This window comes from Watersipora subatra, chromosome 5, assembly GCF_963576615.1.
Source record: "Watersipora subatra chromosome 5, tzWatSuba1.1, whole genome shotgun sequence".
In the NCBI taxonomy this organism is placed as follows: Eukaryota; Metazoa; Bryozoa; class Gymnolaemata; order Cheilostomatida; family Watersiporidae; genus Watersipora; species Watersipora subatra.
The window spans coordinates 44,707,446-44,727,680 of NC_088712.1; the positions used below are offsets into that span (position 1 = coordinate 44,707,446).

Genomic DNA, 20,235 nt, shown 5'->3' on the forward strand with positions numbered 1-20,235 from the left:
ACTCAGACACCCCTAAAACACAAACTCAATTATCTGTGAAATATAGTTCAACTTAGACACCCCTAAAACACAAAATCAACCATTTGTGAGATATAGTTCAACTCAGACACCCCTACAACATAAAATCAACTATCTGTGTGATATAGTTTCACTCACACTTCCCGAAAACACAAAATTAACTAGCTGTGAGTCTGTGCATTATAGTTAAACTCTGACACCCCTAAAACACAAAACGCTAGAATCAAAAAATGCTACTGTAGCAATTTTTTTGCCACAAAACTTGGAAATTAATCTCTCCATGGATAATATTTGTACTCAACTTTACCTGCGCAGATATTGATGAATATGGAATAACAAGGAAGTGTTTTTAGTAAACGTTTGCATAAAACCTGTGGGCAGTGAGTCAGTGCTAGAGTGATGGAATTACATTGGTACTTCAGCGGGATATAAAACATTGAACGACCAGTCTGCAGATATTGCAGTCCATAATCTCTATTCCTTAAAATAATGTAGCAACAGTTGAGTGATGCTTGGTCATTCATATCTTTGCGATAGATTATTCCTTGAGATGACATCATCTAACCAACTCCCTATACTATTACAGATGTCATCAAAATTTGCATGCCAACTTTTCTCACAACAAATCAGTACAGATCAAAGATGTTTTGACATTTGCTTTTATATGGATTCTAATGTCTAAAAACAAATACACAAACCAGGTGAGCAAACTTCAATAAGGTGCAACACAGTATAGGAATTATAAAATCAAGGTAGAGGCAAGCGCATAGGCTCAATAGAAAAATCCAATGAGCTACTATTAACTGCTACGCTTAACACAACATGAGACGGGCTCATTTAATTTGTTGGTATAAAATTAAAGAGACACTAGTACGATACACTGTGAGAGATCGTCATGTGTAATAACTGTGCGCACAATTCTTCTAAAACACCGATTGCAGCATGCCTGACTTTTAAGCAGAGTGCCTCAGTTCAAATCTTGCACAATGTTACCTTTTTCTCCAACATACAACCCCCTCATTGAACAGATTAACAGACACGGCGTTAATTATAGTAAAGATTATGAAACAACCACGAATACCGTAACACCTCTAATTGAAAGCCATGGTGCTCTGTTTTTCAACCCTTTTTCTATAAAGGCGTTCAAATAGAGGTGGCGTTCAATTAGAGGTTCTACTGTAATTCTATACTTCAACAAGATATTTCCATTCTATAGACCTGAATTGCGCATGACCAATTCCTGCCAATTTGTGATGTCATAGAAACATGAAAGGTTGATTGCCAACCACATTTGATGATGTTTCAATTTTACCTGCGATAAATAAATCTCAAAGAAACTGGGCAAGTGTAACCTTCAAACTCACCGGACAGGAATTGTCTTGCCCTGGTCCACTGGCTATCTTCCTCATCAGCCAGGCCACCATGGTTAATGAGAGACAACAGGGAGTGTATGTGGCTCTCGCTTGTAAAATACAGCCTTGTCCTCACATGCCTATCAGGGGAAGCAACCCCCATTGAAAACCTGGCAGAATGAAAAAGTAATCACAATATATCAAGTCTTCTTGGAGAATCTCTGGCAGCATTTTGATAGACAGCAAGGATGATGAACTGTTAACACGTTAGGAGCATCATAGGCTATGAAGTACATATACATTATACGCATTATCGATGGATATGTTGGTTATATGAAATGAATCTCACCCGGGCAACATCATTTGGCAATGTGCCAATGTTTAGGTAGTAAACAGAGCAAGCATGCATGCCTCCGTTTGTACATGTATATGTATACGTGTATATGATACATGTATATGATACATTGTACTTTGTTAATAGAAATACTTTTCAACAATGCCAGCTCCAGTTGTGCCAATAATATTACACATACTGTCAACTTAGAAAATCTTTTTGTATTTTAATTTGTTGTGGCGTGAATTATGCCAAAGAATGAGAAGGGATTTAACACTTCTGTTAACCTTCTACAATTTGTCAATGAAACTGGAGTGATACAAAACCTAGCATTTTAAAGCTCTTTATAGCAACTCAAAGTCAAAAAGACTTTCTCAACAAAATTTCGCACCATTTATCGAGAAAGAAACATTTTCACGGCAATTATTAACTATTGTCTTCCAAGGTCAAATCTATTGTACATTGTAAATACAAGTTAATAAAATTAAACGTATTTTCTATGATTGTGTGTGAACGGATAAAAATAGGAGGATAAACTAAGCCAATAATGACGAGAAAAAGAATTTGGAGCGATAGATGTCAGGTTTAAGTTTCACTTTTTACTAGAAATAAGAAATGAACAAGTAAAACCGCAGAAGTTTTGAGGTGAGGCTGGCAGCAAGCAAGTAAGATATATATACATACATACAGGTATTAAAAATCAGCTTATAAACAGTGACAGGTTATGTAGTTGCCTGCCACTTGCCATTAGCCTGGCACATTGCCTATGGCTAATTTGAGTAAGCTAGTAACCTGGTGCTAGACTTACTAATAAGAGCTGTGAGAGCAAGCTTTAGTGACATCGCAGCGTAACGTAATGCTATGCATATTTTAACTTAAACCACCACTCATATCGCCCAATGAATTCAATGCATCTCGCGTAGCTCAATGCTTTGAAATATCACCTAGGGAACGGGAGGGTTTGAAACCAAATTTTCTGCGATACAGATTCTTCATTCCAAGATTTTAATAGTTATATCTGCACCAACCGAATCACACACAAACTTTGAGATTTGTGCATATATCCATTTATAAATCTCAAAGTTTGTCGATGTGTACTTGTGTAGTTTGGTATGTCCAGTTATAACTATAATATCTTCGAATGAAAAAGCCGTTTCGCAAAATATTTGATCTCGGAACCTCCTGTTTGTCAGGTAAATGCCTTACCAATTTAGCTACAGGAGATTTATGGATTCATACAAGGATATATGTCGCTACGTGGGTGAAAATACGCTACAGCTCTCCATTATGTGGCAACATCTCCTATGTATTAGTAAGAGCTGTAGATAACTAGCTTACTTAAATTAGTCATTGGCAATGTGCCCGGCTCATTGCACATTGCGAGTGTGCCATGAGCCTGGCACATTCGCAATGGTTTATAGACAATGGTAAGTGGCATTGCCATGAGTCTGGCAATGCCACTTGCCAGGCTTATGGCAAGTGGCCTTGCAATTTTTATAAGCATAAATTTATAAGCTGAGTCTATAAGTGTGGCATTGATATCACTGTTTATAAGTTGATTTTTCATAACCTTGCAACACCGGGCATTTCGCTAGTATATATAATGTATAAATCTCCATATCTGTGGGTACTTTAGTTTGTCTGATAAAAGCTATTAAAATCTTAGAATTTAAAGCTTACATCCTGCTGGATTTGATCCCTCAACCTCCCGTTCACCAGGCAAATGTTTTAATTATTTTTTAATTAATTAATTAATTTTAAATTGAGCTACGCGAGATTAATGAATTAATTTGACGATATGAGTGATTATCTAGTTTAAAATATACATGGCATTACGTTATGGCACAACGTCACTAAAGCTTGCTCCCATGACTCATATTGGTAATTTTAAATTACTAGCTTGCTCAAATTAGCCATTGGCAATGTTCCAGGCTAATGGCAAGTGGCAAGCAACTACATTACCTGTCACCGTTTATAAGCTGGTTTTTAATACTCATGCAACGCCGGACATTCCGCTAGTGCATGTACATGTATATTAACAACTGATGAGAGTAGCTCATAACCTGTAATCACAATGCTGACAATTGTTCAAGGTGCTCTCAAATTGCTGTGCTGTTACGAAACAAAAACAAAGGAGAAAGTTCTAGTTTCTAAAAGCTGACCATTAAAAGCAAAAAAATCTGTCAGACCCAGAGGGCACTGATTGTGATCTCAAGGAGACGCAGCCAAATGATAGAACTAAAGTTAGCCTTGCAACAAAAGGAAGCAACTTGGAGAAAAACGAAATAAATCTTTTTCCTTGAGATTTATACACTTGTAATAACGATTAATTATTGTATGTTATTAGTAACTTCATAATTTTATCCTACAAACAGTATTTTTTTGAGTAACTACATGTATGTTTTAAATTTGAATTTGCACTTTGGCTTAATCTGCAAAAAGATATTCACAAGCAAACCAGTGAGCCAATCACGCCAATGCGGGACGCGTAAATGTCTTATGTCAATAAAAACAAGAAAATTTTTTGTCATTTAACGCTAACGTTATGCCTGAAAATTCATAACTAGTTTCATGCTATATATCCTAGTGTAGTTCGACGATGAAGAGATGACTTCAACTCGAGAATAACCAGTATAACAGAAACTAAACTACCAATTGCTATCTTTGCTAACCACACAGTACAACCACCCACATAGCACTTTAGCAGCTGGATCTGATGGCCATCTGAAAACAGTGTGTCTAGTCACCTTGACCTACACTATTGTCCCACACCAAAACAAAGAGCCTTCCAAGTAGCAGAGAACTTTTCTACCCTGTTCACCGATCCTTGAGGCAAGCAGCACATTATGTGAGAAAAAAAACAATATCTGTGCCAAATTTACAAAGAATGTAACAACGCACGAAGAACAACAAAGATGGCCCAAAAAACTCCCCAAACATCATCATATAATGATCTCTCCATGATACACACGGTAGGATGATGGTAGGATGATGGTAGGATTGTTTGGCACCTGAAACCAAGGAAAAGCAGGATGTCTTTATGAGCCAGTTTAAACATTGGAATATCAACTTATTTGTAGAACCTAATGCCAAAAGAACTGGGTTCCTGAAAAATTAAAAATTTTTGAAAGTAAACTATGCTGTCACCTTTTTGTTGGTAAATCAGTTTGTGAGAAATATCAAGTTCCATAGCTTCAGAATCAAGTCAACAGCAGGATTTGAACACTCGCAAAAGAGACTGAAAGATACTCTTTCAAAATAGTTGACTAGTAGAAGACGTAAACACTGCAAACATCGGAACTCACCACTGAGTAGAAAAAAGAAACACTGCTTTCCTGTGAGAATTTGAAACAGAAAAGACAAGAATTCAGAGGTTCGGCCACCATTGAGTGCACGATCAATGACCAATTAACAAACAACCAACTGCTCAGAAACCAGCCACCACTGATCCATGCGTAATACTTTCAATTGTATTGGAATTAAAAAGATATTGTAGAAGATGATCACTTGCTAGTCGGGCGCCTTTGATCGCGTAAACACCATGACAACGATATTGATCTATTTCAAGTTATTGAACAATGCACCTGTTTTATTCAAGTTATCGGTTAACTCATTTTAACAGAAGAATTAATCTTGAGTCATCCCATGCACTGTGAGAGATCGTCATGAGTAATAAGCATTTGTAGAATTATCCAGATAATTGTTAGGGCTCCCGGGTGGTGTAATGGTAGTGCACTTTCCTTTGAATCTGATGCCATGGGCCTGACTCCCATGCGAGGTAATGTTTTTTATCGCTCTTCGCGTGGCTTCAGAGAGACAGACGGACACTGCTCCTATTATAGTATAGATTGGTCTTTTATTGCAAGTAACCATACATGGTTGATAGCTTTGACTCTGATAAAAGATCAAACACGTGGTTACATGGCATTAGTGAGAGCCAAATGTTTAGCCAACTCAGGAGTTATCTGCTCAATGCAGCCCTGTACACTAGTTAGCGTTATAAACCGTGAGGTCAGTTAATTCTAGTAATCAGAATTGGCAAAAGGCCAACGTGGCATTGGCAATAGACACCGTGGGACGACGACGATGAGTGATTTAAAATCATTCACTATATGAAGCCTCATTATTGGTAGCAACTCCCGAGAAGATAACTCTGCACATGATTGAGTAATGTAGGTAATTTGTTCCTTTTGTTTAGTGTTGCTAATACTGATATAAACAATATGTTCAAACCAGATTTATCAACATATGTGCACTTTTATCTCTCCCCAAATCCCTACAACATCCTTTGGCCTACTTTACCTATATTTCTGAAAAGTTAGAGCAACTTCGATTCCGCCATTTTCATACATATTCCAAACATAAGCCGGGTATCAGGCTTTACACTTCTGAGCAACTTTTACACCTTGTTATATTTTTCAGGGCATCCTCCATCAGACTATTAAAAAAACAACTCCAAAAGCACTTCAAGACATCCAAATCGCTGCTATTTAAAGAATACAGTTGCAGATTTCCTGCTAGCGAGACTCATTTCTTACACAAATAAAAAAATAATTTCCTAAATGATTTCTTGTCTTGCTAGTCTAAATTCCCTCGTGTATACCCTTCCTACATCAACTCTGCCTTTCAAGTCTGCATCTGTAAGAGTGAATGAATGGCTGAGAATATGGCTCAGAAAGCTTTTCAAAACTAAACTGTCTCAATTATCGGCAAAAACTTCATCTTCTTCCTCTCTGGTGCATAAACACCAAAGTTCCACTATACCTTCCCTTTCTTTCAATTCTACGTTGTGTGGTTGTTCCTCCTTCCATTTGGTGATCGAGTGCAGCCCAAAGACCTTGTTACCGTTCGAAATCTCAATCTTCCCATTTTCAAACCTTCATTGTACCCATTGTACCACAACTAGCAAAAGATTTAAACTTTCACACTTCACTTCGCTACACACTTCCTTTGTCATCTTCATCCCAAATTTATTGGATTTACACCAAAAAAAAGGGAACGTTACAACCGAACTTGAAAAAAGATCTCCTACAGCAAAATGCCAACCGTAAAGGATGTAATTAAATAGTGCGACTTGAAACACCATGTGAAGCACGTATCTAAAAGTTTTATCGCATGGTGTAGCCCTTAAACCGGTCATTTCTATTCCCAAACCAAACATTGATATAATGCTAAATTCTTGATAGCCCACTACCATGGCTTAGAAAAGCTGGAGTCGATGAATAATGTTAAAATGGTTAATGTAAGTACAGGCTGGTGAGACAGAGCGTGGCTGTCACAGGCTCTAATAGGGAAAGGCAAGCTGTTGCAGGTTCATGCACAGAGAATTAGAGAAAATACGAGGAGAGTGTATTAACCCTTTCCGTACCAAAGCCGACTATATTGGTCTAAGTGACTTCCCCAGTGTGCAAATCCTTTGCCAGCCCGCGCGGTGTCACTTTTCAAAAGACCTTGTTAACACTTCCGCTACCGAAAGCCGATATATCGGCTTTCGTGGTAATCAAGTACCAACCGTAAAACGTTATATCGGCTTATCAATAGGGTTTCACTTTTCTTTTTTTTACGAGGCCTACACATTAGCTAGACCAATCAAAATTTGTCTCCAGTGAAACAACCTTGTTGCCAATCACGTGCATATAAAATAAAGTTCTTTGGTTCATCGATTCCATTTGAAATTATTTTTCAAAACGGCAAAACCAGATCGTTATCGTCATGGCAAGGAAAAACACACCGCGTTCGTTCAACGCAAATAAAACGTTGGATATTTCACGAGAATGAAATTCACGTTGTGCTTATCTTGTAGAAAATTTTGTTTTGAATAAGATGCATTTTACAGTAAAACAATATATGCTTTTATTCTCGAGATATTGCTTAAATACTAGCAGTCTATCGGCTTTTCAAAAAATTTGTTTTATTAATTCAGGCAGAATATTCATTTGGTAAGATTTTAAAGCGGTAGTGAAAGAGTTAAGATCATTTTTTCGCAAAATGCAGCGCAGGCTATAAGTTCTTCGTAGGTTAATTGCCAGCGATAGATATCAACATGCAGAAAATCTCAGCTTCCGAATGGATATTTATATAAGGATCTTCAACAGATTGGAGGTAAGTTATAGCTTTCTGGCAGCCATGTCAAAGGTTAAAAAATTGTGATACAGGTTGGCTCGATACGATGGATAATTCTGAGCCGTACGCGCTCCGTAGCGAAAGGGTTAATAGTTTCCACGTGGAGAACAAAGTTGCAAGTTAACCCTAACTGACCCAAAACACCATCAGAAAGAAAATTTATTACCATTCCTCTTTTGGGATATATCTAAAGATTACAAAAAACAAAAAGGTTGTGATTAGCTGACATCGTCACACAAGAAGAGACTATTGTTGGTCATAACAACATCAATCTAGTTTATGATTTCGTTTTTATTCACAATTTAGTTCACAATTTAATCTGAATTACATGTCTACAGACTCGTGCTAATCTTTGACCTGCAAGCTGGCACCTGGTACCGTAAGCGTATTATTGAACTAAATGTAACAACGGAAGAGCTTTCGCAATTTTGAAGCAAATAAATCTATCGTAATTCGGAGTGATTTCCTCATAAAACAGTTTATAGTTATAGAAAATTTGATTTTGAAAAACAATTTACAGAAATTTTTCTACTTAAGATTATATTGTAGATATTTACTTTAAAAACTACAAATAAAATATACCTAAGTCACAAACTGCAAAATTACCATAATGCCCTGTATTACCACAATGCACCGCATTACCACAATGCACTGCATCACCACAATGCACTGCATCACCACAATGCACTGCATCACCACAATGCACAGCATCACCACAATGCACTGCATTACCACAATGCACTGCATTACCAGTAACATACCGGTAGATGTATGAGAAACATGTCTCATACACCATTCATATAGATAAGTCATTATAACTACATATACAGCAGACTAACAAAAAAATTTCTTTTGTTTCGAATTGCCTGATGGTTTTGAATAACATACTTTGGTTTTTGTCTGCTGATTGTAAAAACAGATTTTATTAGTAGGCTGATATACATAATCATTTAACCTGATTCTTCAGATGTGCTTAGCTGAGGAATGTACACCACACGCTGCTGCCTTCCAACAAGACTGGTATTATATCATTATTATATCAACATTATATAACTATTATATCACTATTATATCATTATTATATCAATATTATATCACTATTACATCAACATTATATCAATATAATATAACTATTATATCAATATTATATCACTATTGTATCAACATTATATCACTATTATATAAGTATTATATCACTATTACATCACTACTGCAAGAAATAAAAAGTCTGCAGAGAGTAACATTAACTGGATTTATGGTATTTGAATTCATTTTTAACACCAGTAAACAGTGCATAGAGAATAACACCAAAATTCTGTTAACAAACAAATTTGATTTAATATAAGCACAAACGAAGTCAAGCTATGCAGTCACAGGCCTATCAACAATCCATTGTGCAAAGAGAGGACAAGGGAAGACAAATCTATAATTTACTTTTTGTATTAAATCCACACAGTTCAAACTACAATCCAACACCATATTATTGCGATTTAAAACTGCTCTAAATCTGATGTCACAATGTCTTTAATTTCTTAATGGCTATAATCCTAGACATAGAGCCCTTAAAACTAAAGCAGGAGAAGTTATTATAGTTGTTATATGGAACCCACAATGAGTACACCAGGTAAGGGAGCCACAGTGGTTTAGTGGCCCAGCGTGCCCGACCTGTAAACATCAGGATGAGGGTTCAATTCCCAAAAATAGGCTGTTGATGGTGACAGAAATTACATCTAACCTAAACTTGCTCTCTGCAACTGGGCATTTCTCCACTTCTCCTTTCTCCTTCATTGAGGTTCCCTTGCCACTGAACAAGGACATGTTCAGCCACATTCGCGGAGCCATTCTTTATGCAAAAACGCGTACAGCTTCTGCTAAGCAGACATACTTGATCTTCGAGGAGTTGCTCACACAATACCATGTTAACAAATAAAATTCTCAACTTGCACTTCAGAAGGGAAAGAGTGGGTCAAGTGTAAGCCGTGTTGTAGAAAAAAGGGTCTAAAGGGGTTAAATTGATCATTAAGCTTTGCGATGTCTGCAGACAGGTTTTTGTTCATCAGCATACTTTGAAAAAAGATTAATTTGACTTTTTGTGATAGGAAAAAAGTGTGAGTGAAAACATAAGCTGATTATATATTACAAGCAGTTGTCAAACCATGACCTGCGCAATGAATTCAGCCTTACAGCTACATTATTTGTAGTCATTGCTACCAACCAACAGCAGCGAAAAACAGATCATCAGTGTCCCATGGGTGATCACATAAACACTTAGTTTTATCTCCAGTTTCTACAGCAATTTTCTGTTTAAATTTACAGTGAGAATATCCCCAGAAAGGTATAGAGTTGTCTAACCTCCTACATTACTTCTTGGCTTAAACTAAACAGAAATACTCAGAAATCGAAGGATTTAAGATGTAAGTTTTCTGATAGGTAAGTTACCTACCTGGAGTCTAATCTAGTGTATTCTTCACTCTCATGGGCGTTAGTCAGCAGGTCAGCCTTTATCTTCCTGAGTAGAGGAGCTGCTATGTGTGCACCTATCTTTACCTTCTCATCATTTGTTAGGCCATATTCCTATCAAAATATGTCAAAGATCTGCTATCGCCTCGACTGTCTATACAACCACAAAAAACTGAAGCGACAATACATATAGTGTGGTCTAAAGTAGGGCTAGTCAAGTACCAATGGAGCAATGCTACATGATTTCTCTTTTCAGTGGCCATTAACTGCTGTTCTATTCGGTCTAGGCATAGCATGTGTTCTCATTCCCTAGCGAAGCGTGTGCAAGTAACTGCTGTTCTATTCGGTCTAGGCATAGCATGTGTTCTCATTCCCTAGCGAAGCGTGTGCAAGTAACTGCTGTTCTATTCGGTCTAGGCATAGCATGTGTCCTTATCCCCTAGCGAAGCGTGTGCAAGTAACTGCTGTTCTATTCGGTCTAGGCATAGCATGTGTTCTTATCCCCTAGCGAAGCGTGTGCAAGTAACTGCTGTTCTATTCGGTCTAGGCATAGCATGTGTTCTCATTCCCTAGTGAAGCGTGTGCAAGTAACTGCTGTTCTATTCGGTCTAGGCATAGCATGTGTTCTTATTCCCTAGCGAAGCGTGTGCAAGTAACTGCTGTTCTATTCGGTCTAGGCATAGCATGTGTTCTCATTCCCTAGTGAAGCGTGTGCAAGTAACTGCTGTTCTATTCGGTCTAGACATAGCATGTGTTCTCATTCCCTAGTGAAGCGTGTGCAAGTAACTGCTGTTCTATTCGGTCTAGACATAGCATGTGTTCTCATTCCCTAGTGAACCATGTGCAAGTAAAGAGTAATAAGATAATTTAATGTAGAGAAGTCTAAAGAGGATTGCTTTAGCGGTGATGCGACTTGTGTTTGTAAAAATCGCCAATTTTACGAATCTGCTAGTACACAATTAAACCTAGTGGTGATCATCAATGCTGGAAAATAGAAATTATTTGTTATGGAAAAGACAAAAACTCAGCCGAAGGAATATTACAGCTGACATGGAATTTATATAAATCGCAACTTGTTAATGACAAACTTAGCTGAACTGCATTCTAACGATATGTGGCATCTGACGGCTGCCTCAAAACAACTTCATCATAAAACTTGTTTGGAATTAATCTTACCCTTGAGATATCGTTTTTTTACAAATACAAAAAGAAAATGAAAATGTATATGCCCCACATAATGCTGTCCTATTTAACATACCTGTGGGATAACAATGTACTGTATATGCACCACATAATGCTGTCATATTTAACATACCTGAGGGATAACAATGTACTGTATATGCACCACATAATGCTGTCCTATTTAACATACCTGTGGGATAACAATGTACTGTATACGCACCCCACAATGTTGTCCTATTTAACATACCTGTTGGATAACAATGTACTGTATATGCACCACATAATGCTGTCCTATTGAACATACCTGTGGGATAACAATGTCAGCAAGAGACTTAGAGAGTACATAAAGTCTCTCAGCAACCTCCAAGTCTAGTATTGAGCAGTTGTGCTGCAAGTCATACTTTATGTTGTCATAGATATCAGGAATCTTGCTCACATCGTATTGCCCTACAATAGAGATATACTTCCCATAGAACTAGATGTCTAGCAAAGTTCATTCCACCTGGTCAAATAATAGCTTACTAGATAGGGGTGATATGAATTTAAGTACTGCTGACACTCAGCAACCTTCCCGTTAGAAAGGTCATTCCACCTAACAAATAGCGACTAATACAGCTATAGAGCTCTAAATCTGCAGGGACCTTGTCTAAAGGAATGAACCTATTTCTAGCGAGTCAATCTTGTTACACTTTGCATGGCTAATATATATATATATATCTCAAAGTTTGTCTGTCCTTCGGTATGTCCAGTTATAGCTATTCAAATTTTGGAATGAAGAAACCGTATAGCAGAAAATGTCATCTTTTCAAAATATCACTCCTTACCAATTGAGCTACATAAGATTGATGGACTCATTGGTCGATATATGCCGCTATGTGGGTGCAAATACGCTACCGCTCTCCGTTACGACGCAACGTCATTCTATGTATCACTAAGAGCGTACTTAAATTAGTCATTGGCAATGTGCCAGGCTAATGGCATTGTTTATAAGCTGAGTTTATAAGTGTGACATTGCTATCACTGCATAAAAAGCGGTATTTTAATACCCGTGCAACGCCGGGCATTCCGCTAGTCTTTACTATAACAAGGGCAGTTTCCACCCATTCATAGTCATCATTGGAGTTTAGGAAAAAGATTGCATCATACAAAATTCGAACTCTCGACATCCACATTTGTGCCCAACACTCTACTAACTGTATTAATTAACCGCTTGCTGGCTTTCCAGAATATTTATAAGTACTGACAATTATAAAATCATGTCAAAAGGAAGTTTGTTATTAAAAGAAACAGTAGAAAAATCTAGCCATCTTGCAAAACTCATTACAGTTGAGTCAACTTCATCTTAATCAGGAGTTATTTTCTCCCAGAACCTTCCCCTTAATAAAAGTCGAGTCGGTCCATCTATCTTTTTGTCGGAAGACAAGATTAGAGGTTGAAGTAAAAGATGCTTTGTACTGGATTTGTACTCATGACGTTCGGCTTTTCAGCCAAACATTTTAACACCTACGCTAATTAACAACCACTCAGCCTCTCAGAATGATTGTACAGATAGTTATTGTCTCCTCTTTATCAGCACACCTGACAATCTCCTAAAGCATACTAGACTACCAGGGTACTAGCTATAATAAAGAGATGGTGCTAGCAATATGGATAGGGCTCATAGTATATACCTTACAAATAGGTAGATTGAACAGGTAAATGATTAGCAACCTCATGTTATAATTACTAAATCTTGGCCGGTATAACGGAGTAGCCTAATTTCACTGTCGGTTAACATGCTAATTGTTTCCAAGTGTGTATTGATGTATTCACAAGCCTTTATTTTAAACCAAGCAACAAAAGCTAAAAATATAGAAGCATAAGCAAAAGCACTACACCTGGACATATCTTGATTACTTTCAATTTACATAAGTACGCTTTTAAGTTTACGTATTGCAATAACGAGAATAAAGAGATTCAATAACACTGAATACATCCTTGCTATTATATCAGAGTTTGGTCATTCCAAAAACTTGTATCTGGATTATATGTTATGAGATTTTTATTGACCAGCTATCAAATGAAAGATGCAAGACACAAATAAGCGGCTTGCATTTAATTGGTGAATATTTTTTTCAAACATTGAAGTGTTTTTTTCAGCAAAGAAGTTGCCCTCATGAAGGCAGACAGCGCTTAAGGCAATTTGTACTACGCATTTCTAAAAGACTGTCAGGTTTAAGGAATATTTCTGAGTGATATACTTCTACTAGTAAACAAAAAATCACAGTTTTCTGTTTATGAAAGAATGCAGAATAACATAGAACATCAATATTTCAGTTAGTCAGGGAATTTTTATGTCAATCAAGTAAACACATTTCAGTAAAATTGTAATGTATTTGTCTGCAATATGCTTTTAAAACCTAAAATAAATATGGCGTATATCGCTATTATATACATATGTGAGAAACAACCAGCGAAGGTGATAGAAGAATAAGTAGGCGTAAGCAACTTCCAAGGGCTTTTGCGAATATCCTAGCAATAAACCAAAACATCTGCACTGAACTCCCTACAGCACTGCTAAATGAATGCTTTTGTCAGCAGCCTTATTACAATCCCGTCAAGCCTGCTACAACCTAGCCTGAGAGACTTACCACTTTTATGCCTGCTACAACCTAGCCTGAGAGACTTACCTCTTTTATGCTGGCTACAACATAGAGTGAGACACATACCACTTTTATGCCTGCTACAACAGAGCCTGAGACACTTACCACTTCTATGCCTGCTACAACATAGCCTGAGACACTTACCACTTTTATGTCGGAAGTCTTTCTCTAACTTCCACCATCTCCTGAACATAAGCTCCAAGCTCTCGGTGTGGTAAAGTACTTTTTCTGCAAACAAGATAAATATCTCAAACAACTAATCTTTCCAATGTGTTGTTCACTATTATAGAAGTTAAATAATTTAAATACTGACTACTCTTTCCTTACTGTCATTATCAAATAGTTGAAGGAGAGAAAATGAGGATACGAGTGAATCATGATCCAAGTCATTAAAAAAGCAAGAAGAGGCTAAAGAGTAAAAGATTCAAGGCCCTATTAGCTCCAATAAAGACAACTTCCATGATATATATCCATGATCACAGGCTAGAGTTTACCCCACAGTATTGCTCCCTATTAACTGACTAACTGCAGTTTATATCCTGTGATCTTAGCCGATAGTCCAACAAAACAAGTGCTTTCACACCCTCAATTTTGCTAGAATTGAAAAGAGTGATCTCAGCGTATCAACATTAGGCTAGAAGAAATGTAGAGTGAGTCGTTCATATTTGGCAGTAAAAACACTAAAACATTCTCCTACACCCGCTGGTCAAATATTCATTGTTAACTAAATTATAACTAAATTCTCCACCAAACGACAAAGACTTATTCCTTGACCATATATGTCCGAATGTATGAATTTATGCATTTTTGTATGTATGAATGTAGGTATATATGTACACATATGTATGTACATGTATGGATGTATATATATATATATATATATATATATATATATATATATATATATATATATATATATATATATATATATATATATATATATATATATATACATATATATATATACATATATATATGCATACATATATACATACATGTACATATATATGTATATATATATACATATAGATATAGATATATATCTATATGTACATATATATATACATATATACATATATATATGTATGTATAACTTTTGATTGGCATTAGTAATCATAAACAAAATTATGTATTTCGTTACATGAAAAAAGAAAGATAACAAAAAACAATTGAAAAGACCGAACTCCATAATTATTGAGTGAGTTGAACAAAAGTGTCTAAAAGTTGGTAATCTAATAGTATTGTGGAGTCGGGATAGGGAATTGGAGGTTGTAGTAAGGCAAAGTTCATAAACTGAAACATACGATGGAGGATGTAGTATGTTGGTGTCATCAGCTATATACTATTCTGCATCTACATATTAAGGAAGGTTTTGAATACTTAGAAAGAGAGTCACTTCATGAACCATTTTGGCAATGTTCAACCCATATCATTGCACTACCTTGGCAGCACTCAATATAGGATGACTTTTCTTACTCCAATGCTTTGTTTTTGGAAACACTGATACTTTATTCGTAGACCAAAAATGATCTTAAGAAACATACTTCGTCAACAACCATGTTGCAAGCTTTTCGCTGTACTATACTTAAAAAAAGATGACTTTTGGCATAGAAACAAATTATCATATTAGGCGCTGGTAAAATGAAAGTGTAAAGTATAAAATCAATGTGAAATTTTTGGAATTGCAGCTTTTATATTCATTTCGTTTTAGTTTATGTTCCACAGGCCGTGGCAAAATTCAGAATGATGTTGTTGCACAATTTAGTGTGGTGACCTCCACTGCTGCAGTTGTAACACCCCTATGAATGTTTGTTTAACCATCTTGAAGCAGGTAATCTTCTTTTCTATCTCTAATATACATGTACCTGCCTTCCTAAGCGAGATACAATATGACAATTTATGAACTACCAATTTTTCAAACACTGTAAAAGGTTGTCAACCCTTACACAAAACAAGTTTCTAATGGTGGATCAATTTGTTTGTTTGGTATATGTCTAGTGAATATAGCTTTCGTTAACATTCAATAGTTTTTTATTCAAATGACCCATTAATGGAGTTCAATCTACAGCCTAATAGATAATTGGAGAGATACTTTACTTGTATTTTAACAAAAGTTGTTGGCTGCAAATAATCAGGAGGTTCTTACGAGGAAGATAGTCATTGAAATTATACCTCAGGACGTTTTCTTTGGCAGCTTGTAATAAAAAGGATTGACCGTATGCTGATTTCGGCTTGTAATAAAAAAGATTGACAGTATGCTGAGTTCGGCTATGACTCGAATATGTATGACTGAAATTCTTTGAAGCTAAGCAACACTTTGTTATATTATTGATACAAAAATATATCTATTATTAAAGTGTGCATGCGTGTCTGTTAGACTGCGTAAGCTCAATGCTTTTCTGCATTTTCTGTCTGATTTTGTTGAAACTTTACACTCACATGCTCATTTTTTTAGCGAGTCGCTAAAAATATTTGGTTTCAGAACTCGGTCTAGTTCATGAGAAGCAGCCCCTTAAACACACATCTCTGAGCTATCAGATTCAAAATGAAAAAATTATGAGCATCACCAGATTTACTAAGACAGTATATCAAAGAAGTATAACTGCTACTTGTACAGCAAATAACTATAAACACCCGGTAAGCCTCGCAATGATACTACTATACACTAGTAGTAGTAGTACTAGGAGATTAATTGTACTAGTGCAAGAAGACTGAAGCTCACTCACTGTAAACTTGGGGATCGGCCTTGAGAGTTTTGAGTTTTTTCAACATCTTTAATAGAGAATCATGTATCTCCTCTAGCGTAGTGAATGGATTTGCAATGACAGCTCGTGTACGCTCTATGGCTATGCACCTTCCTGGATTTACCTGTTGAACAATAGCAAAACTTATGGTGTCCTTACATGAGAACAAACACAGTGATTTGATCTAAAAGAGTTGCTCTAGTTGTTAGGGTTACAGACGAATTTTAGAGCCTTTGCTATAATAAGAGCCGTGTTTGTCCATCTGTCCGAAAGGCACAGGCGGGTTGGGAAAAATATTTCATCATACAGGATGTGACCTCACGGCAATCAGCTCTGTGGAGGAACACTAACCCCTGATTACATCATAAAGGGTGTGACCTCACGACAATCAGTTATGTGGAGTTACACTAACCCCTGTTTACATCATACAGGATGTGATCTCATGACAATCAGCTCTGTGGAGCAACACTAACCCCTGCACCAATCGACTGTTTTACCAAATTTGGGAAGAAATGTGCAAATAGTCAGTATGCCTGATAATCATTCACGGGTAAAAAGACTATCGGGGATTAGTAGCAGATAATAGTTCTAATGTAAAAATCAGATTACAGCTATGGTCATATTTTAGAGCAAAAGTAAAGCATTACTATACTAACTTTAATAAGCATTAAAACTCGTAATCCCTTTACAATTTCATACATTTTAATAAAAAATATAGTTTCCTTTGATCTTCAATGTGCTGAATGGTGATCATATCTTCATTAACTCAATGCGCCTGGCAACTGTGTACAAGATAAAGAGTTTAGTCACGTTCTATAATCTAGTATTTCTAAAAGATATACAACCAGTTATAATTTGTTTTAATAAAGGACAAGAACACAGAAACTTGTTATCAATTTAATGCTCAGAGTCTTAATTATCTCCTTTTACTATTTACTAGTCTTTAAAAACAATACACTGACTGTTATGGGGTTAAACAGTGTTAAATCTATGTTTTTATATGTTTAATATATTTTATCTATGCTTAATATATTTTATATATTACTTAATATTTTTTCATTGAATACTATTTTGAGAATAGCTTAAAATGTCAAAAATAACTGAATTTATATTGTGAGGGAAATAGAAAAGTGAAACAGTTGAGAAAAATTAAAAGAATTTTGCGCGATAGCTTGAGAGAAAGAATTAAAATCAATTAACTTTTGTTAATGTGTCATTAATACAGAGCAGATCTCAATGAGTGAGGGTAGGATGCAATATGAAAAAGTGGTTTCAACTCGCAAACAATAAAATAACATCACCGAAAAGATTACATTTTCGAGATTTGTAAATGATATATAACTTGATTATATTTAAGTTGATTACATAGGGCTTATGGAATCTTCAAGTTCAAATGTACAAAAAATTACGGAAATTATAGAACGGCTCCATTTTTTGCATGGGGCTGTAATCTACTAGATCTAAATAAAAGACATATCTATTGTAACTGATGCAAGTTTCCCTGAAGTTTTGGCTTCGTGTCAAACCAGATTAGTCCTAAATTTCAACATAGGACTTGTATGTGTATAATAGTATTGCGTTAGAAAAGGAAAGATGGAAAGGATAAGAATGCTTAAAAGGAGAAGAGCTTTGTACTAGCGCAGTAATATGCTGGTTACCTTCCAACTCAAGCAATCAGACGCTAAAAGCAAAAAAAACCTTAAAACACAGGCCATAAAAATAATTGACAGATGAGTGGATAGTGAAGAAAGGAACATAGTACCTTTTCATAATTCTCATCTGAGAATGCCTCATTGGTGTTGAGTACTTCCTGGAGGGTCTGCTTTGCCCTACAAGAAATCATAAGATTCGCCAAAACTCCAAAAAGAAAACACTAAGTGTTATTCATGGCTGCATATGTACATATATACACATGTGCATATAACTTTTATTGGAATTAGTAATCAACAATAAAATGATGGTTTTTCATTTCACGCAAAAAAGATCAGAAGACAGAAATCAGAATTTATTGAGTGAGTTGAACAAGTATTTGGAAAGTTGGTAATCTAATAGTATTGTGGAAGAGTTGGGATAGTGAATTGAACATTGCTGTAACAAACAGTTCATAAACTGAAACATACAACGGAGGATGCAGTGCATTGGTGTCACGAAATAAAAAACGATGTTTGTCATACATGTGAAAAGATAAATACATGTAATCAGAGCATAGGTTACACAGGATTTTGAAGCCAGTAATCCAAAGGTGAAAACAAGTAAGTTTAGGATTATGCAATATGTGCAAATTAACAGGTGCCTCAACAAGGTCGTAACGAAAGGCAGTTTCATCTGCGCGAAATATGAAGTTTGATGAAGAGGCAATGACATGGAGCTAAATAATATATGTTATAATTTTGTAACGTAATCTTGCAACATCAGAACAAAAAAGTACAGCTGTTCCATACATCAGTAGAGAACTTAAAATGACAAATAAAATGGCCGACGGCGAACAAAAAAACATGTTCAGACATTGGTCTAAGGCTTGCCTCCAACCTTTCAATCAGATCCATTAAGCTAACCATTCAGTGTTTACATTAAAAATAGTGAAAACATCAGCGGAGATACCAGCAAACGCAGGTTAACTACAACCATATCGCTTGATAATATGTTTTAGCCGCTAACAATCTTTTAATAAATGTATTACATAAATGGCTATTTATTTCGAAACCGTGACATAACTTGCCAATACATGACAACTCCTTTTCTTCAATTATGCTTTTCAATAAAAGCAGACAGAAAGCCGTTGTTCTTTCTATAATGACATAGGGGCCAGTCTTTGAGTCTTCCCAAAGGTTAAAGTTATTTTTTTAGCAATTCATCCTAAGGCCTAAAGCTTAAGCAGATTGAAAATATAGCAAAATATACATAGAAAATAATATAAAAAAATAAACCATAAAAATGAATATAATAATATTTATATAAATATAATATACATGTAAATAAATATAACATAATACAAATTTATATAATATTTTTCTATATTATATAATTTTTATATAATATTTAAAAATATTCAATATATAAAATATATAAATATATTTTATATATTATTTTAATATAGAAAAGAGAGCTACGACTGCGCTTAAAATTGAAAATAAAACCTTGTCAACCGATCGACTGCAACTCGACTCCCTTGAAAACATAGTGAAGAACCAACTTACTGCTGCTGCAAGGGCTGCGCCTCATCGGCATTATCTAACAGACCATTAGTGTGAGTTCCTGACTTGACCATCTGTACAAGGATGGGTGTCAGCTCCCCTTCCAGAGCTAGAAATCCCTTGGCAAATGCTGCAGCCGTCATCTGAACTCTTCCTTCATCTGATGCATAAATCTGTTGATCATAG

The 20,235-nt window shown here is 35.9% G+C and overlaps 1 protein-coding gene across 1 annotated transcript in view; it reads right to left on the reverse strand.

The window, feature by feature from the left end:
* Positions 1 to 20,235, reverse strand: part of LOC137396352 (inositol hexakisphosphate and diphosphoinositol-pentakisphosphate kinase 2-like) — a 132,968-nt gene that overhangs the window by 22,628 nt on the left and 90,105 nt on the right. Inside the window, exons 16-23 of the mRNA XM_068082586.1 lie at positions 20,053 to 20,222; positions 18,618 to 18,684; positions 16,838 to 16,979; positions 14,256 to 14,339; positions 11,774 to 11,916; positions 10,271 to 10,401; positions 7,994 to 8,014; positions 1,383 to 1,540 (exon numbers count right to left, since the gene is read on the reverse strand). Coding sequence (XP_067938687.1) covers positions 1,383 to 1,540; positions 7,994 to 8,014; positions 10,271 to 10,401; positions 11,774 to 11,916; positions 14,256 to 14,339; positions 16,838 to 16,979; positions 18,618 to 18,684; positions 20,053 to 20,222 — 916 coding nt within the window. The remainder of the gene's footprint in view (positions 1 to 1,382; positions 1,541 to 7,993; positions 8,015 to 10,270; positions 10,402 to 11,773; positions 11,917 to 14,255; positions 14,340 to 16,837; positions 16,980 to 18,617; positions 18,685 to 20,052; positions 20,223 to 20,235) is intronic.